General features: G+C 36.1%; 3 protein-coding genes and 1 long non-coding RNA gene across 4 annotated transcripts; 1 reads left to right on the forward strand and 3 right to left on the reverse strand.

Moving 5' to 3' along the window:
- Positions 1–366: 366 nt before the first annotated feature.
- On the reverse strand, positions 367–1,976 carry LOC117615577 (adenylate isopentenyltransferase 5, chloroplastic). The gene is made up of 2 exons (XM_034344679.1): positions 1,520–1,976; positions 367–1,399 (listed from the first exon to the last, which is right to left on the reverse strand). Exon 2 carries the CDS (start codon positions 1,381–1,383, stop codon positions 367–369), a length of 1,017 nt encoding a protein of 338 aa, XP_034200570.1. The 5' UTR covers positions 1,384–1,399; positions 1,520–1,976.
- A 750-nt stretch (positions 1,977–2,726) lies between these two features.
- On the reverse strand, positions 2,727–16,580 carry LOC117613995 (zinc finger MYM-type protein 1-like). Its single transcript, XM_034342665.1, has 4 exons — positions 15,515–16,580; positions 14,294–15,427; positions 3,457–3,578; positions 2,727–2,759 (listed from the first exon to the last, which is right to left on the reverse strand). Exons 1-4 carry the CDS (start codon positions 16,578–16,580, stop codon positions 2,727–2,729), a joined length of 2,355 nt encoding a protein of 784 aa, XP_034198556.1.
- A 1,134-nt stretch (positions 16,581–17,714) lies between these two features.
- On the reverse strand, positions 17,715–18,817 carry LOC117633200. Its single transcript, XR_004586581.1, has 2 exons — positions 18,631–18,817; positions 17,715–18,499 (listed from the first exon to the last, which is right to left on the reverse strand). It is a non-coding gene; the product is annotated as an uncharacterized LOC117633200 (long non-coding RNA).
- A 171-nt stretch (positions 18,818–18,988) lies between these two features.
- On the forward strand, positions 18,989–23,703 carry LOC117633190 (UPF0613 protein PB24D3.06c). Its single transcript, XM_034366903.1, has 9 exons — positions 18,989–19,370; positions 20,526–20,602; positions 20,826–20,931; positions 21,315–21,407; positions 21,524–21,589; positions 22,023–22,168; positions 22,464–22,572; positions 22,965–23,029; positions 23,227–23,703. Exons 1-9 carry the CDS (start codon positions 19,161–19,163, stop codon positions 23,372–23,374), a joined length of 1,020 nt encoding a protein of 339 aa, XP_034222794.1. The 5' UTR covers positions 18,989–19,160; the 3' UTR covers positions 23,375–23,703.
- Positions 23,704–26,241: the final 2,538 nt, after the last annotated feature.

Raw genomic sequence — 26,241 nt, forward strand, 5'->3', positions numbered from 1 at the left:
GTACGGACGGACTCCACAGAAAGGTGAAAGGAAGAAGGCATAGCGAGAGCGTGCAAGCAGAGAACCTTTTCCGACTTTTTAAAGCAGCAGCCACCCAGCACGGATATCTAAAATGCTTCCAACTGTACGGCCACCCAATGTAAAAAAGCAAACTTAACCACCTGACAACGACCTCTCACCGTAACTATGTCTTTTCTTTTTGTTCTTTTTCTGATTTCTCTTTTGTTTGTTTTTTTTTTTTTTTTTTACCATAGAGTCACGGCCGATGATAAAGATGAGAACAAATTGAGAAAGAAAGAAAAATAAAAAAGCTGCAGCCTGCCACGTGAGGTCATGTCGAATGGAGCCAGAGCCTAATCCCTCTATCTAACGGGTTGCGGTGGCGACGGCGGGCATAGATGTGGCAAGAACGGTGGTGGTGGTAGTGGTGGTAGCGGTGGCAAGAGTGTCGGATGGAAGAATTGTGGGCATTGGGTCTACAAGGAAGTTACCAACCATCCTCTTGGCGGGTCTTGCCACGTGTTTTTCCCATGCTTGATCAGCCTCCACGCGGTGCTTTAAGAATACTTCTGTGGCGTCGAGGCGATGCATGTTCCAGTTTCGTCGGCTGCAGAGCCGACGAATCTTTTTCAATTGGCGGTGTGCTAAAATGCAAGTGTTTTCTTTAATTTTAGAAATAGCTGTTTGAAGAAGCCTCTCTTGCGTTTTCTCATCGTTGATACCACGAGCCTCGCTCCGCAAATACTCATCCAATTCAGGCATGCCTATAGCCTTCCTGATTCCGTGAGTATATTCTGCTTCAGCAGTGGAATCGAACATTCTCCTCACCTCATCCACCAAACCCGCCTTCACCATCCGATCCACTCTCTCCGATACAAAAGAGTTGAGCACCGGCAGCGCCACATCTACCCATATAAAGCAACACTCGTACTTCATTCTGAACTCGGGGTGGTCGTCCACCAGAGCTTCGATGTAGGAATTCGAGCCACCGGCGATGATGGGGAGCCTGTCGCGCTCCAAGATCGATTCGATAGCCAAGGATGCATGCTGCTTGAAATCATTGGCTGTGAAGTTGAAGTTTGGATCTATTTTTCCAAGCAAGTGATGAGGTATGCCTCTACACTCCTCTTCAGTGACTTTGTTGGTGACGATGTCCAAGCCCTTGTAGACTTGCATTTTGTCCGAGTTTATAATCTCAGCACGGTGAAAGGTTGCCAGGTCTATGGCAAGCCTGGACTTGCCAGTCCCGGTGGCTCCCATTACAAAAACAACCTTATCTTTTCGCCGGAAAAAAGGATCCATGTTGATGCTGGGCAAGCCAGGAGGGCCTTGGAAGCTCACCATAGGCTGTCCTTGCTTGCAGGCAGGCATGACAATTCTCATTGTAATTAATAGAAACCTGCCAGGGTTGACCCAAAAACACAGGTAAGATTTCAATTCTGTGGAAAATTAATTTATACACAAAATTACAAATGTAAGCAAAGCATGCCTCATCACATGATTTTTTGGACCACTGTACCTTTAGAAAAACGGGGCGACTTGTTGAAATAAAAATACGACTTGTTGAAACGGCACAAGAGCTTCTTGCTGTAGAGAAAGAGAGGAGAGAAAAACCAGAGACAGAGAGATGCTAGCTAGCAAAAAGTTAAAAATAATTGTGAGATGGGTTTTGTCTCGAGGTATATATGCAAAGCTAGCTGATCTCGTATTAGCTTCCTAATTCTCAAAATATTTACACCTGGCGGAAAAAGAAAAAGAAAAACACTGTTTGGTTTGTGAGAAAATGATTTATGACGTCAGGTGGACTTGTTTGATCTGCTTGTCTAGCTTGAAGTTTTTGTACCTGAATGATCACTGCCTGATCGCAAAAGAGATGAGAGCTTGGTATTTATGGTGGTGGGAAAAGGCTAAGGCCACCGAGGGTTGTGTAGGATTGTGTTGTGATTTCAATGGATCGCAAGACACATGTATATTTTGTGGTGAAATATTTTGGGCATAGAATCAATGTTTTATAGTGTGAAGCTAAAGGTTAGGTCAAAGGACTAAAGTGGCTCTGATTTAGTGTTTGAATATCCTTAAATTGGAAAAAAAAAAAAATTATTATTATTATTATCTTATAGGGACCACACAGAAAGTGTTGATCGACACAACACGATGTTTTCTGGGTTACATACGCCAACAATTAACGGGGTCTCTTTTGCTAAGAGGGGGATAATGATCTGTTAATTTCATGAAAAGGGGAAGCTAGCTAGCTACCTAAGCTACAAAACGGCCATTTTAATGGGTTAAGGAGCTGCCTGTATATTAATTTAAACTAAAAACATATTTAATGTGAGTCAGCTCAAAGTAGGAAGAGTGATGTGGTTCACAGTATGATTCCCTTTTTTTTTCGAATAAAACGACAGTTTAATGCCATTTTTCATTGAGTTAGAGCCTGTTAACGAGTATGATTCTCTCATACATGCACTATTTATTTACTCATGTAACTTTTCTTAATTTAGGTTTAGGTTGTCTTTATTCCCCATTAAAAAAAAACTAAGAACACGTACGCATCACCAACGATGAAAATTTGGTGGGAATGGAATGGGATAGTTGTTTTAAAGAAAGCAGTGGGCAAAAAGAATTTCCTTTTTTTCATGGTCTTGATACCTAAATAAATAAACGTATATATTTATTTGGTGAAGGGACAAGCTAGGTAAAGTTGTAGCCCATGTGTTTCTGATAATTCACTCCTTATCCAAAGGCCTTTGAATTGATGCCTGGTAAATTATAATTATTCATTCAAGAAACATCGATGGTTTCACAAATTCAGAGAAAAAGAGAGAGAGAGAGAGAGAGAGAGAGAGAGAGAGAGAGAGAGAGAGAGAGAGAGAGAGAGAGAGAAGACGATAAAATTATACGTCAAGATGAGCAAGAAAGTTGCTCAAGCTTAATCAAACCCAACAACTTCAGTTAATTTTCTTTTTGCTCATTTGAGTAGGAATGGATATGAAGCATTTGGAAAACCAATGTAATTTGATTGGTCCGTTATTAGTTTTTAGGAAACCGACCAAAAAAATAAATGCCTCCAATTACATTTTTTTTTAAATAGAAAAAAAATTGCTATATATGTCACAAGTTTAGCGTTGCATGAGCTGTTATTTCGATTTTTAAAATTTTTTTTTTTTGAACTTTTTATATAAAAATAATAGGGTTTTATTTGGATTTTCCCCCCTAACTATTTGCATATTGTCAATTAGCCCCTCAACAATTTTATCGTTAAATTAAGAACTCTAATTGTTTAAAAATTGCCAATTGAGGGCCTACCGTCAATTTTTTTAAATTCCATCTAAATTTCCTTCCAAATTAAATAATTTTATATATAAAAAAAATTATATTTAAAAAAAAAAAAATTAAAGACCCGTACAACCCCCATCCCCACCAACTCAGAACCCTCCAAACCCTCAACATTCCAACCTCCAAAGACCCAGCCCTTCCGCCACCTCCTCTCTCAGCCTCGCCGATTACTCCGACGACGTCCCTTTGTCCTCCACGACCCTCAAGTCCCTCTCCACCCTCCACTCTTTCCAGTTCTTTAACTGCCCAATAAAATGAAAAACAAAAAAGAAAAGAAATCTTGTTCTTTAGAAAGATGACAAACCCCAACCGGGTTTGTTCGAAGACAAAGAGGGAAGAAGATTAGGCAGGTGAGGTTTTTATTTTCTCTTTTTTAAATTTTTTTTATAAAATTACAAATTTACTCTTAATTTGGACGGAAATTCAGATGGAATTTGAAAAAATTGACGGTAGACCCTCAATTGGCAATTTTTAAACAATTAGAGTCCTTAATTTACCGAAAAATTTGTTAAGGGACTAAATTGACAATAGGCAAATTATTCAAGGAGCATAACTGCAAAAAACCCAAAAATAATATGATGTTTGCACCATGAAATTGAGTGGAGTAAAAGTGATGTTGAACCAAAAAACCAAAAATATAAAATTCAATTGTCAATTGGACTTGGTTTGTATTGGGTAACGGTTGTGAAACATACAAACTGATGTAATTCAACTGGATTAAATATAGGTTTATTTACATCAATACCCCCTGAAATGAGGGTCAAATCTCATTTTGTCCCTCCAAACATAAAGTAGCACACTTACCCCGTTTGACCGTAATTTGGTAATTCACTTTTCCCCATACCGTCAACTCGTTCCAAAAGTCTGTTAAATATGATGACGTAGTACGAGTGCTGTTGTAATTTCGTACACATGATCATTATTCACAATTGAAGGGTGACGTGGCAAGTGGAGCCCACCTCTACATAAATAAAAATATTATTAAAACTAAAAAATTAGGTAAAATAGTAATAAAATACCATTAAAAAAACTCTCCCCTTCTCTCCCCCCCTTCCCGACCTACCAATGAGCCACCCCAGCCACCTCCTCTGCCTCGTTCAATCTATGAAAGCCAATCATGTATGAGATCAAAACAATTATGGAGGCAACCATGAATCTCAGCGAGCACTGCAGGATTGGAGGGTCTGTATACAGAGCCATAATCGATGGGCAGGTCTTAGCTGTAAAGAACACCAAGGAAGATGTCACAGAGGAACTAAATGTTCTGCAGAAGGTAAATCATGCAAATCTAGTGAAACTAATGGGCATATCGTCTGACCATTTGGAGGCCTTTGGTTTTCCCATGCCTCCCTTTGTCACACCACCTTCTTTAAAACTCATTTTCCCAAATCAACAGTGAAATCAGAAAACCCCAACCCTCACCCACCCACCCTATCCTCAAGGATCAAATCCAACGGTGGCGCTGATACGATTGAGAGCACAACCATGGTGTAGGAGGCAAGGATGGGGTGGGATAGGGGTGGCTTGAGGAAGGAAGGTTATGGCTGCTAGAAGAGGTTCGAGTAAAGAGTGAGAGACAGAGGGAGGGAAAGATTTTTTTTTTTTTTTGTTCTAAATTTTTTAATGTTTTATTTTAATTTTTAAAATAGTTTTAATCATTAGAATATTTAATTATATTTTTATCTTTGTGGAGGTGGGCTCCACTTCACATGTCACCCCTCAATTGGTGAATAATGAATCATGAGTAAAAAAATTACACAAACACCATTACTACGTTATTATAGTTAACGAATTTCTGGACAGAGTTGATAGAATGGGGCAAAGTAGGTCACCAAACCAAGATCAAGCGAGGTAAGTGGACCAAACCACGATCAAGTGCTGTAAGACACAATACGAGTCAATTCCAATGAAGAAAAGTAAAGAAAATAAAATGGTTCAAAATTTCCGATAAAGCACACAAACAAGGAAAATTATGTTCAAATATCAAACATGGCATTAAAAAAGAAGAAGAAAGGTGTATTGTAATTTCTTTTTTTTCTTTTTTCTTTTTTCTTTTTTTACAAGTGATTGGGGGAAAGGGGGTTTAGATATATATTCATTGAGTGTCTGTGAGTTTCGAACCTTCTCTGCTCACATGATTGGAGGTGGAAGAACTCAACCAACTGAGCTATACTCCACTACCATTTCTTGTTATTTTTAATTTTAGAATAAGTCTTCTATAAAAGGAAATAACCATATATTTTCCTAATATGGTTATTTCCTTTTTTAAATATATTTTTATATTTTGCCAAAGTTAAGAAGAAGAGGGGTGAAACTTATACACACGAATGCCATGGGAGTTTAGAATTGTAATATATTTTTCTTCTCAGTTGAGTTTTAAGAATATCTTGCAACTTTCGGTTTCCTAGGCTTAATTTATATATTTTCTATTTAAGCCAAGTTATGGAATTCCATTCATCAGCTTATTCATGCTTTCAATAAAATTCGGAAACTTTTATTTTTATTTTTTAGTGGATTCCAGTTCTTCTGTTAGGATTTGACGTTTGTGAATCATTTTTATCGCGTTTTCTTCAAAGAGAGAGAAATCCATGAGACATATATGGAAGGAGAAGAAGAAGAAAGATGAAGAAACTGTACAACTATTCCTAGTTTGTTTATATATATTTTTTCTTTTTACCAGCTGTGATATTATTGTTTGTTTATTTATATATATATATATATATATATATATATATATTTGTGTGTACGCGAAGCAGCATCTTTAGGAGTCATGAGGTGATTAAAAAGTAGGAGAATAATGCTCATCATTTGGTGCAAAAGAAAAAGGAAAGAAGGGGATAGATCTTTTTGGTGTAAAGGTTTCATTTCCTGGAATCTAAAAGCTGTGAATTTGATTGACCATTATTCCACAAGCATAAAAAGAAGAAGAACAAAAAAAAAATATATTAATTAAATAAATAAAGGCAACAATAAATCCGAGACAAAAAGAAAAACGGCAGAACATTTGTACTATATGCCAGTTATACATCAATATCATCAGTTTTGGTAGTCACTGGTTGAAATGCACTTTGATTGAGCGTTGCCTGTGTTGCCAATATATATATAAACATATATATATATATATATATATATATTTATTTATTTATTTATTTATTTATTTATTTATATATAGCTGGATCGACATAGGGTATATGCCCACCTTTAGCTTTAAACTCATGCAACTCATCAAGTAAATATTATTCAATTGTAATAATCATAGATACACTTGTTCCTCATTTAGTACCTATTTTGGGTCCCTTTGCTTTTTTAGTGGAGCACCATACTGGTTTTTCTCTTCTTGGTGGAGTACATATATTGCCAAAATATATATGTCCCTTCAAGTCTTCAACAAGCATATAGTTTTTATATATATAGTAAAAGAAAATTCTCTCTTATTATAAATTGATATGCTATATGTGTGTGAGACTGTTAATTAGAACCGTTGATTAGATGAATTGTTACTTTGAAAGGTACAATCCAAATTAACAACTAACTACATAACGCGTGAGACTGTTAATTAGAACCGTTGATTAGATGAATTGTTACTTTGAAAGGTATAATCCAAATTAACAACTAACAACATAGACTGTTAATTAGAACCGTTGATTAGATGAACTGTTACTTTGAAAGGTATAATCCAAATTAACAACTAACAATATAACACAATTAAATATGTAATAATACAAAAAGTATGAAGTATATTTCATATTTGTGTGTGAAAGAGAGTATAGATATATACAGATGTTCTCTTATACGAACATCCGAACGTTATTACAATGTGGACGTTATGTATTTTCTACTATCCCTCCATACTTTCCTCCCTGTTTACAATGACGCCCGCACGGTAATAACGTATAGAATAAGAACTGTATACATGGCTATAGACATTGGCTTTGTGTACACGTGCTTCCACTTAATCTCTCATGTTGTAGTAAAATCAAGAACTCCATTGTGTAAATCCAAAATATTAGCACTCAAACCAATAGGACATGATACAACATTAATAATGATTAGCAAGAGAATAATCAACATTATCTGAGGTACCAACTTGTTGCATAATCCAATATTAAAGAATGTCAAAGTAATTGTCAAGGTAATTAATTAAGCTTCAATCCCGATGAGAATTGAAGGTTGATCGAGAGCATGAGAATTTGTACAAGCAAATATAGTTTTTCTTTTCTTCCTCATGATCGCTTGATCACTGATTCACTATGATGGGTTTAGTGTTCGTGGGATGCAAAGCTGCTTTAAAATAACAAATTCAAATGGTGGTGGCACTAAATCTATATATATAATGAGCACAAGATAAAAAGGACTTCACAATCATACTTTTTTCTCTAAGCCTAAAAACCTTTTGATGGTCTTCCATTTCTTCCAATATTCAAACTGATCAACATACAAAAGCTAATCATTAATTCCTCAACTTTACTCAAGCGTGGCTAATAGTTTACCCTTTTGCTTTCTATCAACAACTACCGGGATTTCAAACTTTAAATCTTTTGCTTATATTTTATGCGTTGATATTGTGTTTATATCTCTAAAACTACGTTATTTTTTAAGCCGTTATAATTTTAATCTTGGCCGTAAGTAGTATATCAACACAAACAAAAAGAAAAAGAATAAATTCTCGATGTGATTTCCTTGATCGTTTTCGATAAAAATGACAGTTTGTTTGTCGCCCTCAAGTACCATGTATTTGCATGTGCAATACAAATGACCATATCTTTCATTCTACATCCATCAAAAGACGATGTCACGTTGATTAATTGACTTTTGAGTTTGAGTATATAGTTTCTATATCTTTTGAGGAATCACGCGAGGTCTTGCACTCAAGAGATATGAAGAGACTCGGAAGCAATCATAAGCAAGTCAAAATATATAATGGCTTTACACAATACGACTTTATAATAGAATCCACATGACTTACATTATAATATCCTTAAAGGACCACCCCCCGTGCGCTGAAGCCCATGACCATGATTAATGATCTAGTAGTCTCGAGACTTTAAGAGGGCACACATATATTCATTTCCATGTCAAGTTACCAATTAATATATCTTAATATAATCAAGGGTCGTTTCTTCCTTTGAGCCCACCTTCCTTTGATTCTAACTGACCACTACTTCCATTCAATTCAATGCACTAGTGATATACTAGTCCCTAACTCCAATCAATGATGTACACCCTCCCTTACGTGCAATTCCATTCTTCAAGTGGAAAGACATAATAAAGATGCATATATATGGAATATGGGATTGGGAAGTCCTAAAATTATAGCTCTGATATCATGTTAAATAAGAGAAATGTTAATCGGCTTCTCTCAAAACAGAGTTTGTACGTGAACTTGCTATCACCTTAACATTAATTCTTGAATCAAAACAATATATAAAGCGGCAGCAAGTCCGTGTAGTGATGACTCTCGAGCAAGATCATATAGAGATTCAAAGTTTATTATGTATCATTGAGTTTCATTTATAATAATGAAAATCTTAAAAGTTGTACATGAAAACTCTTGAATGTGTAATAGTGAGCTCAGCTAAGAATTTCATACCTCATAATCATTTGCACTTTTATTTCATAGCAATCATTGACAAATATGATTACGGATTTTGAACTTCACATTACATGGATCCATGGATCCGTGGATCCATGATCCATGATCCATGATATGATATCTAAGTAGTATAATTAAGGTGGTAATTATTAGATAAGTAGTTGAGTGGGACTTGCTCCCAACTTGACTTGAGCTCCAAAACCAAAACCATATATTTAAAGCAACTCGATCATATTAACTGTGTCAAGTGATCTCCATCCACAAATATTGGTGGGTTGAATTTCAAGGCCAATCTTTGAATCTATTTATATGATCTATATACACCAGTTATCCATATGATCATATGGCAGCACAAATCTTGACAAAATATGGCTACAATTTAGTTTCAAAATTACATAATTACGCTTGCCATTTTGGTGGGAAAAGCTTTTGAGGCCTTCTTTAGTAGGAGAACTTTTAGACTCTTAAGGTGTCAAAGTCAATATTATATCTTATGTATATATTTGTCAAAACCAGGTTGGGAAAAAATGGGTTGACAAGATTGAAGCAATTAGTTATGTGATGCCCAACATTAAACGATTTGACCTTTGTGTATGCATCACTACTAGTGTGGATTTTGGTTTTGTTCTTAATCTTATTGGTGGCCTTGTGCATAGCCTCTACATAAGCGGTTTTTCTTCGGTGCTTCGATGCATTAAGTGCGAATGCGAACATTAGTAAATATTTAGAGTGGTAGTTTGGGGAGGCCCTAAGCATAGGCGGGTAAAACGGTCACCTAGGGGCTCCAAATTGAGAATTTGGGAGGGCCAATAATTTTGATAAACCTTTATATATACATATGTATGTTACTATAAAAAAAAAATATATATTGATATTATATTAAGTCCAAATATTGTTATAAAGAAAGTCTAATTATTTACTCTAAAACTAAAAAGAGGAAACTCAATAAAGGAGGTTTTTATTATTATTTATTATTATAATAGTAACCAAGAAATGAATTAAAAAAGAAGTAAAGTATTTATGGCTCTTCAAAGGGAGCGCTCTTGGAGGATGAACAAGAAGGTAAAAACCCACAAGACTATTGCTTATATTTTCTATTGAGAAAGACATGGTAGAGAAACTTGATTATTCAAAGTGAAGTGATACTTTTGCATCGAAAAAGTCAAAACGGATGATATTTAAGTGATGTTTTGATGCATTTTATAAAATTATTACATGAATTACAGTTTGTTTGTTTCTTTTTAGGTTACAATTGTGAGGCATGAGTGTGGTTGAAAATGTTAGGTCTAACCTGCCTAAGCTAACTTGTCCACTGAACAAAGATGCTATGCTTGTTGGTTGGCACAGAATAGGCAGGTAAAAGTCAATTTTTGTTTTTTGGGGATTGCTGTAAGAAGTAATTTATGAATGTGCGTTGAAATCTGGTTTTTGAAATAATTTCGATTGATTGGAATCAGTCTCCCTCAAGTGAAGTTGGGTTTTGATATTGGCTTTGTGCTGCACCCTGTTTTCCACTCTAGTGGAAAATGGAATCTTCCCATTTTTTGCAATATCTATCTGACTAACTGTGTGCATTTGCAGGCATGAATTCATCCAGTCGATCAGGTAGTGCGCCCATCTCTTTACCCTCGAATTTAGTTTAAGATATCATTTCGTCAAATAAATAATCAAATTGATCAGCTTTCATTTTATACAGGTTGCCAGCTTCCAAACGGGGCTGCTCCAAGATGAAACTTTTGGGCCAACCTTGATGAAATGAAGGTATTGGTTTCCCAATCTTGGCCCACAATGTAGAGTATAAAAGTCCAATGCAACTAATGGGTCAGGATAAGTAAGCCGGAATTGTAAAATGGGTGAAATTTTAAGGCGTAACCATCAATATTATCACGTTATGCTATAATATGAGTAGATTAATAATTTTACGTGACGATGTGACTATCACGCTAAAGAATTACTCATAAAAGGGGTAACGAATTTTTCAATACTTAGGATAAGACTGGTTATATTGGTACTTTAACCCACATCTATGCATAAATGGGTGAGGGCGGAGTTCGTCCGGGAGGTGAGGCTTCGGCCTTTATTAAAGACCGAGGACCTTGCCGATCTCCACACTGGAAGCTATGCCCTTTATGTTTATTGATTATTTTGCAATTTCTTAAATTTTAAATAGATTATAAATAAAAGAAAACTAATTCTTAAGATTGGGGTTTTGTGATACTTCCAATTTGGTTGGGTGTAGTGAGCAAATAAGGTATTTTAAAAATTGTGAGTAATTTGATCACACCAGACGGCCAGACCCAAAGCATCAAAAACAAATTGTTGGGCCAACTTCAATTCAATCTAACATAGGAACCCATGTGGCATCTTCAGGCCGAACCGAACAAAGAAATAACAACACAAAAGTTATTTCCATGGCCATGTCAACAAAGACAGTAATTATAGAGAGAGACGCAGAGACCAGGGCACAAAATTGCTTTTTTGATTTTATTAATTCTAATAGCACAAATTACTTTAATTTTTATGATGTTAATTTTAATTTGGGATAAAAGTAATATATTTTCATAAAATTTATTTTTAGGTATATATTTTTTTTAATATATTGGTTATTGGTCTAGTTTTAGTAAAAGAGTTTAACTACTGTATTTTTGTTTTCTTAAGTTATGTAGTAATTTATACTATTGTTTAATAGAAGACTTTTTTTTTTTTTTTGGTCTGATTAATAGAAGACTCTTTATTCATCACTTTTGACACCAAAAAAACATGTAACAAAAAGATTTAAAGGACTTTTTAAAAAGACCCGGCCCCGGCCAAGCCCTTTAAAACCTCAGCCCGACCTAAAAAACCCACGTAAAGCTTGACTGGAACCCAATGTTGTAACCTTGACCATCTCTCTCTCTCTCTCTCTCTCTCTCTCTCTCTCTCTCTCAAGTTTGATGCAGTTTGCAAATTATCACATTTCTTACCAAATCATCACCTGATATTTTTGTTCATACCCAATAAATAAATAATTGTAAAAATGGCATTGAAGCGGAGCTTCTAACATGAATCTCTCGTGGTCCTTGTCTGCTTCTTCGTCTTCTTCGACTGGTTCTCAGTCCTCGTCTGTTTTGGAGAATTAGTTTGGACTTTTATCCATCATGAGATGGGGCCTTGTATATGTAATGTAATGTAATGCATGCAGTTGCCTTAAAATTGGACCAACCTTTGCTCGCTTAAGCCATCCCCAATGGGGTATCTATTTGGGGCTCAATCACCATAGAGCTCTCATATATGCATCCCCAATGGGATAGATTTTGGCTCTAAATCAATGCTAAAGAAATGTTGGAGCTATCCTCAAATGTGTGGACCCGGATGCAGCCCCTTGAGGTGATTCACTTTTTTCTCTCCTCAATCACCCAGGACGCGCACTTGCCCTCTTACTCGCCTACCAAAAAAATGTACATGGGGCCTGCTAGGATATAAAATGAATAAAAAACTTGATTCTTCTACTCTTTCTACCACCTTTTTTTTTTTTATAAATACATAGCTAGTTTTTTTCTTCACTCTAATCTCTTTATTTTTTATTTTTTATAAATCTTGTCCGAATTTTTTATTTTGATTTTTTTTGAAATGTTCACACACAAAAAACTAACATAACATAAACATACATTAAAACAAAATAAGTTTTTTAAAAGACATGTAAGTCAAATTTCATCATTAAAAAGAATATATATATATATATAGAGCCTTCCATTATAGAAGAGATACCTTTAAAGCAGTAAAGATTTCATCGGAGCTCTAAATAGGACTCTATCAACCTTTTTTAGAGCCCCAATCATTGAGGATGGCCTTAGGGCATCCCAAATCATAGTCTCTAAATGGGGCTATAAAAATGGTGGATAGAGCCTCATTTAGAGCTCCAATGAAATATTCTGGGCTCTAAAGGTATCTTTCTCACGATGGGGGGCTTTATATTTGGATTTTTATGATGTACTTTGATTTATTCTATGTTGTTTGTTAGCTTATTTTCTGTTCATGTACTTTATATGATGTTAGTTTTTTGTTTTTGTTTTTTTTTTCATTTATGATCATTTTAACAACAAAATAATCAAATTAAGACTATATTCCGGAACAACAAACACACATATCATTAAGACGTTAAACATAAAATGAGTACAAAGGACTTAAATAAAAACAACATTAAACTAAAGAAAACAACCTTTGATTTATATTTTTTTTAAATGATTTTTTCATAAGGATGTTGAGAGATTACCAAAAATAAAAAAACCAACAATTATTAAATAATTTTATGAAATTAAGTAGAATTAAATAAATGTGGTGAATGATATTGGTGGTGTGAAAAACTTAAAGTACGTGTGTTTTATAGGGAAAATTGAATTGCACAATAATAATAATAAAAAGTGTTGAATAATGCTTGAGCAGCTGGAGCATCTTCAATGATGAGGGTGAGTATTCATTTTCAAAAACCAATTGTTGGATGGGCAAAAGTTGGTTGAATGCATGTGCTGATGGGCGAGTAGATGGAGCAGCTGCGTTGAGGAGAGTGAAGTAGCTTCTTCTGTCACTCATGTGGGCTCAACTTTTTTCTTCCGCATGGGGCCTGCTCGGGCTATAGGGGCTTTATGCATGTCCATAGATTTGGAGAACTCGCTGTTGGGGCTTCATCATTTAGAGCCCAAAAATCAATGCCATTAGGGATGTCTTTTTGGTCTTGGGTTGTATATTTGAGAGCCTCGTGGTGGTTGAATCCAAAATAAAGACCCCATTGGAGATGGCCTTCGTGTTTTTTTTTTTTTCTTTTTCTTATTTTTAATTTTTAATATCAGGAAGATACTTTATTGACTAAAAATTATTGCAAAATACAAACAAATATGGGTAAAATAAAAAACTAGAGGAGCATGATAATGACCTCGTTAAAATCTTGCCTTAAAAAATCTCAAAAATCGACCAAATAAAAATAAAAAACCTCCAAAAAAGGAAAATATAGTTTTAAAAAAGAGTACCGCAGCTCCTCCCTACCTACAAAAACTAAATACTCATTCATTCCCTCTCAATCTTTTGCTAAAAAAAACCAACCACCATGGCGGTACTGCATCTTCCCATACAAAAAACTGCCATTATCGCAATCCAAGTTGAGCCAATGCATGAGCAACACCATCGCCCAGTGGCGGATCCAGGATTATGTAGCCAAGGGGGCTTAGTGTAAAAGTTCAGAAATTTTTCTACAAAGAAAATAATGCTAAAAAGATAGAAAGATAGTACTTCCATTCATAATTCATAACAAACCCAATAATACAAGTTACAATTGTCTACGACGAGTTTTCATATTCTGAAAACGTTGCATTATAATTTCGTTATCAATACAAGCAAAAACATCTCTCTCAATGTAAACAATCAAGCTATCATTCAACCATTGATCTCCCATTCTATTGCGAAGTGGATTTTTAATAATATTCATGGCGGAAAATGCCCTCTCCACTGATGCAGTTGCAACCGGTAAAACCAAAGCCAATGTAAGAAGCAAATACACAAAAGGAAATATTTCATGCATTCCTTTCTCCACCATTTTTTCCGCAAGACTACTAATCCCTTCCAATTGAGAAAAATCACTACTCGAACGCATATGATGAACATAAACACCAAGTTGATCTTCAAGCATCAATAAGTCTCTATCCGAAAAATCATAAGGATAAAATTGAGCAAGACGAACTAGCTTTCGTTTGTCAAAAGCCACAAAGTTATTTTTTGGACTCAAGCATGCCAAACAAGTAAGTAACTCAGTACTTACCTCGTTGAAGCGATCATTTAACTCCGCAAGTTGCCCATCAATTACATGAATAAAGATCTCCACACGATAACGATGATAATTTGTCTTCATTGGAGCATTACGCCGTGATCTCCCTGGAATTACATATTCCTCATCCATGGTAGGAACTATAATATCATGTTTGTAACAAAACGAGGATGCTTGCTCAACCAATTCTTCAAACTCATTATCCCTCATCAACTGCAGGTTTTCCTTGCATGTTTTCACTAAATTCATTGCACTCACAATGTCTTGATCTTTCTTTTGCAATGCTAGAGACAAAGTGTTTGTTATTCCCAATATAGCTTTCATTACAAATAAGTGAAACACAAACTCAAAAGATTGTATTTCTCTCCATAACTTATAGGCTTCACCCGAACTATCATTAGGATTATCATCAACAATCATTTGAAGCACATTCACCACAGATGGGAACATAGAAATGATACTAATCAACGTACCATAATGTGAGTTCCATCGTGTATCGCCGGCACGTTTGAGAGTCCTTTCTTGATTTAAGCCCCGCCCCGTTATAAGACAATCATCTTCAAAAGCTCTCACAAGCTCTTCTTGGTATTGTGCTCTAAGTGCATCGCGACGCTTACAAGATGCTCCAACAACATTAACCAAACTATTAGCCGTTGTGAAAAAAGAGTTGACATCAATGTTTTTCTTTGCTACCGCAACAAGAGCTAGTTGAAGTTGATGAGCAAAGCAATGAACATAAAATGCACAAGGTTGTTCTCTCAAAATCTTTGTCTTAAGGCCATTGAACTCACCTCTCATATTACTAGCTCCATCATAACCTTGTCCTCGTAGCTTGGAAAAGCTCAAATTCACGGAAGAAAAGAATTCATCAATTGCTTCCTTTAGTGCACTTGAAGTAGTGTCGGTTACATGTTGAACCCCCACAAACCTTTCAATTATTTGTCCTTTGTCATTCACATAACGCAACCCCATCGCCATTTGCTCCTTTATTGAAACATCACGTGCTTCATCCACCATTATTGAAAAATATCTATCTTTTACATCACTCAAGATAAGATCAATGGTTTCTTTAGCACAAGAATTGACAAGATCTTTTTGAATTGAAGGAGCTATTAACTTTAAATTTTCCGGAGCATTTTCCAACACAACGGCCTTAACTTTTTCATCATGATCCGCAAGAAATTGCAAGAGCTCTAAATAATTCCCTTTATTACTTGATTGTGCACTTTCATCATGACCACGAAAAGAAAGCCCTTGCCGCAACAAATACCTAGTGCACTTAAGTGATGCATTCAAGCAAGTGCGATAAGCCGTGCGAGCTTGGCTTGTTTGCTTGATCACAATTGTTTCAATGTGTGTAGTTTGATGCATCAAATTGTAAGCAACTTCTCTAGCTTGGTTGTGAACACTACCAACCGGTCCAACATGAAGGTTAAATCTTTCTTTCGCCTTCTTCCAATTATTGAAGCCTACCCCAGTGAATGCATCACCACCCACTTGATCAAAATTAGATTTGAAGAGATAACAATGAAGACAAAACGCAGCATCTTTAGCAATACTATATTCCAACCAATCATGATCATCAAACCAATGAGCAATGAAGCGTCTATTAATTCCTGATTGATTAGTTTGTGGGAATTTATAACTTCTAGGTTGACAAGGTCCCTTTTGTAGATATGCTCTTCGGATCTCATCCCGAATATTAGGACTATAATCCGCCATTCGAGTTCTTAGTCCAGGGTCTGCTTGAAGATTAGCTAAGATCTCATCTACTTCAATTGGTCTTGCATTTGAACTACCCGGATTAGACAGAGAAGAACTATCCGTAGATAATTTTCTTTTAAAGAATCGTTCCATAAATCTACAAATCAATTAATTCAATCAATCATTAATTTTTATCCAAATTATCATATGAATATGAAAATTTCAATAACCCACTCTCAATATTCAATATACTCCCTAAACCCATATCAATCAATATTCAATATACCAAATTATCATATCAAATAGCAATCAATATTCAATATACTCAATCAATTCATATTATCAATCAAGCATAAACTCAATCAATCTACATTAATATGATTATCACTATGATTCATATCCATAAATTTAATTACATAAAAAAAAAAATATCAATATGATTCATATCCATAAATTTCAAGCATAAACTCAATCAATCAATATGCATATTATCACTCAGATTTTCATGCTTACTTCTTGTAGTTTAAAAAATGGGCGGCGGATAGAAGGTGGTGGTGATTCGGTGAAGAGTTGATATCCAAGGTTGGGAGGTTGGGAGGTTAGGGTTTTGGGAGGAAGAGGGGCTGTGGAATTTTTTTTAAAACCTGGCCCAAAACGACATCGTTTTGAGGCCAGGTCAATTAAAAAAAATTTGACTGCGCCTTGACCAAACGACGTCGTTTGGCAAGGCTGGTTTTAAAAAAAAATTACGCGCAAGGCGCAGCGCAGCAGGCCATTTCGTTGGGGCATTTCGTCGAGCACATTGTGTGCATCCAAGGGGGCTGCCATGGACTCCCTTGCCAATTTTCCAGCCTTCCAAGGGGTCGTCCGACCCCTCTTGTCCCAAGGTAGATCCGCCCCTGCCATCGCCTTGTCTTGTTTAGTAGTAGACAAGAGACAATTGCCAATTTGCCACCAATCAGGTCACTGACTGATCACACTATAAACTATTTAAGTTAATGAAAAGCGATTTCTGCCCAAATAAAAGAAAAAAAGCTTGTTTTGAGAAAGAAAAGGAAATTCAATGGGATCCATCACAGCTCTAAATCAATCAGCACCATTCAATAATAATAACATTTTTTTTCACCACTTTAACTCAAAAAATGTATCATTATTATTCTTCTTAATACTTGAGGAGACGTATTCACAAATATAACTATAATTTCATGTTTGTGGTGGGTCATTGGACCATATAAAAATAATGTTATGCTCCTTCCTTGGTGGTGACTTTTGTTTAACGTTTAGATATATTGCATGTTCAATTGAGGCAGCAAGAGTGCCTCCAAAGTCATGTCGTTAAAAATCGATCAAGATAACAAGACAGAGAAATGACAATGATGTCACAGAAGGATTCACTCCCAATCCCAAAGAAGAAAAAAAGAAAAAAAGCTTAAAACTCACAACAAAAACAAAACAAAACAAAACAAAACCTGCAACCTGCCACGTGGTATCATGTCAAATGGAGATTGTAGGTATGTGGGCCAGGGACCACTGCGCACTTCATCTATGCAGGAGCTTGGTTCTTGCCACGAGTTTTTCCCATGCTTGATCGGCCTCCACGTGGTGCTTGAAGAAAATTTGTGTGGCATCGATCGAGGCGGTGCATGTTCCAGTTTCGTCGGCTGTGCAGGCGACGGATCTTTCGCAATTGGCAAGCGCTTTCTTTAATTTTAGAAATAGCCGCTCGGGTTTCGTCATCTTCAGTTCTCCTGACCTCATCCAGCAAACCCACCGTCCGATCGATGTAGGAATTCGAACCACCGGCGATGAAGATCGATTCGATGTGCTTGAAATCATTGGCCGTGAAGTTTGAGCTTGGATTGATTTCGCGTAGCAAGTGGTGAGGCATGCCTCTACACTCCTCCTCAGTGACTTTGTCCAGGGCTCTGTAGACTTGCAGTTTGTCAGAGTTTATAATCTCAGCAGGGAAACAGGCTGCGAGGTCTATGGAAAGCCTGGACTTGCCAGTCCCGGTGGCTCCCATTACAAAGATAACCTTATCTTTTCGCCGGAAAAATGGATCCATGTTGATGCTGTTCAGGTTGACCCGAGAAGAAAAAGAAAAGATAAAAACACATGTAAGATTTCAATTTTGCAGAAAATTACACATTTAAGCAAAGCATGCCTCATCACAAGAAAAAAATGATTGTTTGGACCACTGTACCTTTAATAACAAACTTGTTTCTGTAGAGAAAAACCAGAGAGAGAGAGAGAGAGAGAGATTGCCTGAGCGAGAGGGAGGAGCCTGGTATGGTATTTATGGAGGTGGGAAAAGGCTTTAAGGCAAAGCGAGGGTTGTATAGGCTTTTCTTGTGATTTCAATGGGTTGAAGGCGTCGTTAAGGATGAAACTCTTGCGAGTAATTGGACTTCGTAATCGATCACCAGACGGGCCAGACCCAAAGAGCATTTTGGGCCAACTCGAACTTAAGGTTTCCAAACCCACGTGGCATCTTCAAGACGTAAACAGCAACAATCTCTCTCCATTGCCACGTCAGCAACGACAGTAATCACAGAGAGAGAGAGAGAGAGAGAGAGAGAGAGAGACGGAGAGGCCAGGGACCCTGAATCAAGTTTGATGCGGATTTGCAAATTATCACATTTCTTACCAAATCTTCACCTGATATTTTCATCATACCCAATAAATAATTCAATTAAATAATAATAATAATGGCATTCAATCGGAGCTTCTGACATGAATCTCTCGTCGTCCTCGTCTGCTTCTTCGTCGTCTTCGACCGGTTCGTGGTTCTCCGGCGTGGTCCGCGGCCGGTCGGACCGGTCCGGGTCCGTCAAGATGGGCTCGGATTCTGTCTCCGGCGGTTCCGGCGACTTTTCTGGTTCCGTTGTACGGAAGAACCAGTTCCGAGGCGTGCTCTTCAAGTACGGCCCAAAGCCTATTCAGGTCTGTCAGTCTGCAATTTTTATGTTTCTTGTTTCCGGATTGTGCTGCATTTAATTCAAATTTTAGTGGGTCGTGGAGTTTTGAGAGCTCGATCTCTGTTTGGAAGTTGGAGTTTTTGAAAGAATTAGGGTGAGTGATGCCATTTTGTTATTGAAAACTGCCATTTTTAACTTCTAGGTAGTCTGAATTATGTTGAAGGGGTGCTTTTAAGATTTGAATTCGGTGGGTAAATATTTTTTTGAGCAGTTTCCGATTACCGAGATTGGGATTTGAGGTGAAAGGCAGGAACCTTGGTGAAAAAGGTTAAGATGGGTTTGGTAACATGCAAAGTATATGTGAAGTAGTTCACTGGCGGCTATGAGAGATCGGCATTTCGAGAACGATAGTATTTTCGAAATTTCAATTGCCAGTCAAAAAACGCAATTTTATGCATTAGCTAGTCTGAATTGTGTTAGTGGGGGTGGCTTTTAGATTTGAATGTGGTGAGTAAAATTAAAACTGCCAATTATTGAGATTAGGATTTGAGGTGAAAGGCTGGAACTTGGTTGAGAAGGTTAATTTAGGCTTTGGTAACTTGCAAATTATATGTCAAGTAGTTCAGTGGCTGGCAGCTATAAGCGAACAGCATTTCAAGAATGATAGGGTTTTCAAGATTTCAATTGTTTCGGTGATCTTGCTTACGGAAACAAAGAGGAGAAGTGACCTAGTCCTGCTGTTGGAAAGTTCAGTTGTGTCTACGCTGTAGACTGTACCTATTCTTTAATTCATACCTTTTGGTTTCAGTGGTTTGGTTTCGGGTGGGCACATTTTGTACAGTTAAATATAGAAACTAAATTTGAGTATAAAATGCTCATAGGATTAGGTAAATTGGATTTTAGGATTAAGGCTAACATTCAAACAAAGAAAAGTTACTCTCTTAGTATGGGCTTAATTCAACCAGACTATACTATGGATATCTTTTCCCTTTTTGCAGTGCATGAGTTATTTAAGTTATTTTGTTCTGGAAAATCATCCATTTTGATTTAATTGCTGTTTGATATTGTTGTCTAGTGTAGTTCAGTCACTATGCTCACTTTTAGGACTCTATCCTCCATGCTCATGCGTTAATTTTCTTGATGACATGGTATGTTAATGATAATTATCCTTACCATGCAGGTTGCGTTTAAAACAGGTGATTATAGACAACAAGTCATTTTTATTGGTGGACTGACTGATGGTTTTCTGGCAACAGAGTATGTTACATTGCTTGTGAACTTCTTTTCTTTTTGTAGTGACATTTTTTCTCCCATCCCAATGTTTGTTTGTGTGACTAGATTACATCTTATGCATGATTTTCACTCAGAGTGATTTTCTTAATTAATAAAGGGATATTCACTCTACAATGATGCTGGGTACTTAAAGCAAATTTTAAAAATGTTTTATTCCTATTATATCTTTCTTTTATCTGGTGTACAGTTACTTGGAACCTCTTGCAATTGCTTTGGACAAGGAGAAATGGTCACTTGTTCAGCCACTCTTGTCATCTTCATACAGCGGATATGGCACTTCCAGCTTGCAACAAGTAACTTATTTTTAACCTGTCACATTTGTATTCTTTATAGGTCTTGATTAATCCACTGCTTCCTATGTTCTTATGTACAGTAGGGGAAACAATATATTCTTGTAAGTTGCAAGACAGCTAGGGTTCAGTTGTATTGTATCTATATTTGTTTAAGGATCCATAGTGACTGGTCTGGACCTTTTCTTCAAGATTTATGAGACTATTATTCATGTTTGATCTTTCTGTTTTAATTGGACTAAGTTGGGCTGAATTGGGCTTTGATTACTTCTTTAAAATACACATATGCACATACATTTTATCGTTCTCTGGTTTTGGGGTTTGGGCATTGAGTTACAAAATATTGGTGCTTTTACTTATAAATACCTTTGCCTTTTGTATTGAAGGATGCAATGGAACTTGATCAGCTGATCAGTCACTTTATAAACAAAGAAGATTCTGAGGGTGTGGTACTGCTTGGCCATAGTACTGGCTGTCAGGTTTGTGTTGATTGCATCTTAGACATGAACTTCTGAGGGTGTGACACCATTGCACTCATCATTATCACTTTTTGGGGCTTATAGTTACAATTCCATGTTTTTGGTTATGACTCTAGGATATTGTACATTACATGCGCACAAATGCTGCATGCTCCCGAGCGGTCCGTGCTGCCATTCTGCAGGTAGTACCCTTTCCATACTTTGAAGTTTTTAATTTATATTGATATGAAAATTTGAATGCGAATGAATTCAAGATGCTAAAGCACTTCATTCGTAATTAATGCGTTGAACATTATCATCTTGTCATTTGGGTGTAAAGTTGGCTTCCCTTCTTTTCTGCACTTACTGGTTTATTCCATCAATTGATCGATTATAAGTTGTGGTTGATTGAAAATATGCTGGTAGAAAGTTTGCACTCAAAACTAAGATATTTTCATAAAATAAATGTCTTTTCTAACTCGTAGTATGCGTACATCATGTTAAGCTATCTTTCATTTGATGTCTGATGATTGATGTGAAAGTTCTTCTTCTTGCTTACGGCGACATCTTTTACCCTTGTTGGCTATATGCACCTTTACTTGAATCTTTGGTGGTAATGCCAACAAAAATGTTCAGGCTCCAGTCAGTGATCGGGAATACAGAGCAACTCTTCCCGAAACAGCTGCTATGATTGACTTGGCTTCAACCATGATTAGTGAAGGCCGTGGGTCGGAGTTATTGCCAAGTGAAGCAGATCCAGGAGCCCCAATAACTGCTTATCGGTGAGTATACACCCATATTATCATTGTCTGAAGTAATAAATATGAAATTGAATTATTTATTACCAGTTTTTGGGATAATATTTATTTGGAAGGAATTGGTTTTAAAATGCAAAGAGGTGCACAAGAGGTTCGGCTGGTCCGGATCCGGCACGAGCCCGATCTAATTATATAGAGATGTACAATGTGTCTGTTGCACCATGACGCTAAGAAATTGTCTTGCTACTTAGCCACTGAGTTTCATATTGTCTTTCTTCACTACTATTTTTCATTGTCTAAATAACGAATTGCCTTGCAGGTATCACTCTCTTTGTGCATACAACGGGGATGATGACTTGTTTAGTTCTGACCTTACTGACGACCAGCTGAGGTTGAGACTTGGGCACATGGCTAACACACCTTGCCAGGTCCTTATTTAATTTTCTTATTTGCAAGAAAATTTGTAATGTATCTTAATTTGATTTAAAGTAAAATTTTAGGCGAGATGTTAACAACTTGAGCAGAGGAAGTAAATAAAAGAATTTCAGAATAAGACTATTACTATATTTTCAGCCAGGCAAGTTTATAATAACACAACTCTTTTAGAGGGGAAAAAAGGAAAAAAAGATAGAAAACAGGAAGACAAAGGTATAAAAATATTGCTCAAGGATTCAGCTCAGTAAAAATGGTCAATACATTATCAGCCTCTTGGTGACAAGCATGCGTTTTGTTTACCTTTAATAAGAAGGATGATGCTTTCTGGTTTAGTGAATGGCAATATCGATGAGTACAAATTAAGTCAGTTATATTTTTTCTGCAGGTTATGTATTCCATGGCTGATGAATATGTGCCAGACTATGTTGACAAGAAAGCATTGGTCCAAAGGTAAGATACCGAAACTATTTTGCTTATTTCACATAAATTTCATTTTGTTTAAGAAGAAACAAAAATAATGCCTTTAAAACAGCATGCTAGTCTCTTTTCCTGTGGTGCTTGCATGTGCACACTGGAGCTGTGCATGTGTAAGGGTATAATCTATGATGTGATTAAACAGTTGTGTTGGTATTATGGATCTCATGCAGATTGTGTAAAGCAATGGGAGGTGCAGAGAAAGTTGAAATTGAATATGGTAATCACTCCCTTTCTAACAGAGTTGATGAAGCTGTCCATGCCATTATTGATTTTGTTAAGAGAGAGGGACCTAAAGGCTGGGATGATCCGTGGCATTAGTTTAGTGTGTTGCTCTATTTTCCTCCATTTTCAATTCTAAATTCTTTCGTTTTATTCCATTTCTTTAATTTTCTCAGCTTTCAGTCTTCATCTTCTTCTTCTATATAGAAAATTTCAAGTGAATTTCGATCTTATTTTGCTCACACCGTTGAGATTGTGTCGAACACCCTTCTTTTGTCAACTCAGTGGGAAAGGAAATAGAAAAAAGAAAAGAAAATATTTTGCACCTTTTTCTGGGTTTAGCATTGTGGAATCAAACTGATGATTTTGAGGTTTGGTTTCTTGTTTGAACACTTGATCTTTTCTTCATATGAGATACTTTATCATCATATTCTCCTCCCAGACTGGATATACAACAAACCAGAAAAGCTTCATTTACATCGACCATATTTTATCCACACACTTGAATTGAGGTCTCTGGATACATTCAAATTGCTTGTCCTATCATGTGAACATAATCTTTTGGAATTTATCTTAAGATTGAATTTGGCTGCACCATCAAAGAACTTTCATTATTCGCATAAGACACTGCCAATAAAGCTGTTAACAGCAGTGCCTCGCATTATGACTTGTCTTTTAGCTCTGAATTTTGGTGATTCTCTGCCTCTGTAGGGCTGGTTTTAGCTTTATGTGGTAGGATTTTTGCTAAGGTGAGTCGCGACACGATTTCTAATCGTAATGTGATTTCTACCGGGATCAATTGCGTGGACGATGGACTTTGACACGACTTAACTAATAATAATTAGTATACGGGAAGGTAGGACGATGGAAGGTGGAAATGGATTTTTCTGGTAGATGTTGGGTGGGGTTGGTACGAACCATTAGTGTGCTCACAACTTCTTCGAACAATGTCAAATTCCGCAACTTCTGAATTACTTTTGTTTTTTGTCTGGATAAGTTTGAAGAAAAGTAGAAAGAAAGATCACAACACTTTCACACTAAGACAAAGCTGTTCCTCTCTATCTTAGCAAAAAAAGCCATTTAGAGCTTCACACATTGCAACATCACTTTTAACCTTTTGCCATTTTCTTTGAAAATTTGGCTGCCACCCACTTTTATTTGTAATTTGATTAAACCAATCATTCTTCCTTCATGGTCCACAACTCCTTCACAAAGCTCACATCTGGATGGTCAAAATCAAAAGAGCCTTCTTCCCCTTTTCTTTGCTTTTTCCCATACATCCATCCATGTGTTTCATGGGGCTTTTATTTTATTAGGTGGCATTCTGATCTCATGTCCAGATTTAGGCAGACGAATTTCAACCACCTATGATTACGTGTTTATTGTCATAGAGTTATTTATATGTCGATTTCTATAACATTCCAATTTCCAAATATATTATTATTCTAAATACATTTAATTTAATTAATTAATTATTATTTTTTAAATAGTAAATTCAGCTTTTGTTGTCTAATCCAAGTACCTTCTTCCAAATGGAACGTATGAAGGTTTTTAAACTGTAATTATCTTTACTTTTATACGAAAGTTAAAGCGTGGAGGCTATCTACATGACGCATTTTGTTTTATATTTTTACAAATAAACCCATTTTAGTAAATGAATGTATGTTGACAGCACAAAAAGAATAAGAATACAACCCAAAATGCCAAGAGGAAAACTCTCCAAACTGAAAGGAACAAAAGCCAACCGAAAAAACGGCCACACAACAAAGGAACAAGCTGACCAACATCACCATCAAAATAACTCAAAAAATTAGCCAAATAAAAACACAAGCCAGGAGACAACAGCACCAAAATGCAAACAAGAACCCTAAAGACAAGCTGCTTAGCAGTTAAACGAAACCATCGAGGCACCCAAAGAGAGCCAAGCCAGAAAATCCAATACCAATAATATATATATATCAAGGCAGGAAGCTGTTTTCAGGAAAGCAAATGCAAACTGCAGAGAGGACGGGCTACATTTCAATCTGATATTCTTCTTGTTCATCATCATCATCATCATCATCACGATCTTCAGAACCACAGAGGGAGGAATCTGGGCCACATGATCAGGTGATTGATTAAGTTTTATTATTATTAATTCTCACGTACCTAGCTAGCTGCATGCATGTGTTAATTATTGGTAATTAGTGTGCCCTTCTTTTCCCTACGTAAAAATATCAATTGTTGTTGCTTGCTCCAAGTGGGGGGTTTCTGTTAGATGATATCGCAAATGTTCTTAATTAGTTTACTATTTAAGTGGGGGGTTAAGTCAAATTTACTATTTGCTAAAATAGGCCCTTGTAACTCAAACACCATAGACGATAACCCACCAATAATACAACGTTAAAGTAAAACCCAATTTTAAAATTGAATCACAATGTGTCCATATAAGTTGATTTATTTACAAATCATACCACTAGATCTTTATTTGGTGGCTAACTGTTTTTCATCCCCTACTTTAATGCAAATGAATAATACCTCTCACTGTACATTTAAGTTTGCACTAATGTAATAATGGCTTACAATCAAATTAGTTCAAATACTCCCCCCTTACCTCTTAGAGGTCGGATAAGTGAATTTTTTTTAGGGGAATGTTAACAACCTTCTCTCTAACTTTTTTCTTTGGACATTTTCCCTTTTTAGCTTGACATGTGTCATTCTCCTTACACTTACAATGTCATTAATATATTATACAAGTTAACTTTTGCTTTCCAACTTTACCCTTATTAAATGTATTCAATTCCAAAAAAAAATTCACAACTTTCTTACCATCTTATTAATTTTTTTTTAACGTCAATTATTTTTTTCAAAAAAGAGGAAATGTCTGTTTTTTTTAAACACAAAGGACTTCTTTTTTCTTTTTCTTTTTCTATTTAAACCCTTTGTGTTAAAAAAAAAATTAAAACAAAAAACAAAAAACTTGACAT

Source organism: Prunus dulcis, chromosome 1 (genome assembly GCF_902201215.1).
Source record: "Prunus dulcis chromosome 1, ALMONDv2, whole genome shotgun sequence".
Taxonomy (NCBI): domain Eukaryota; kingdom Viridiplantae; phylum Streptophyta; class Magnoliopsida; order Rosales; family Rosaceae; genus Prunus; species Prunus dulcis.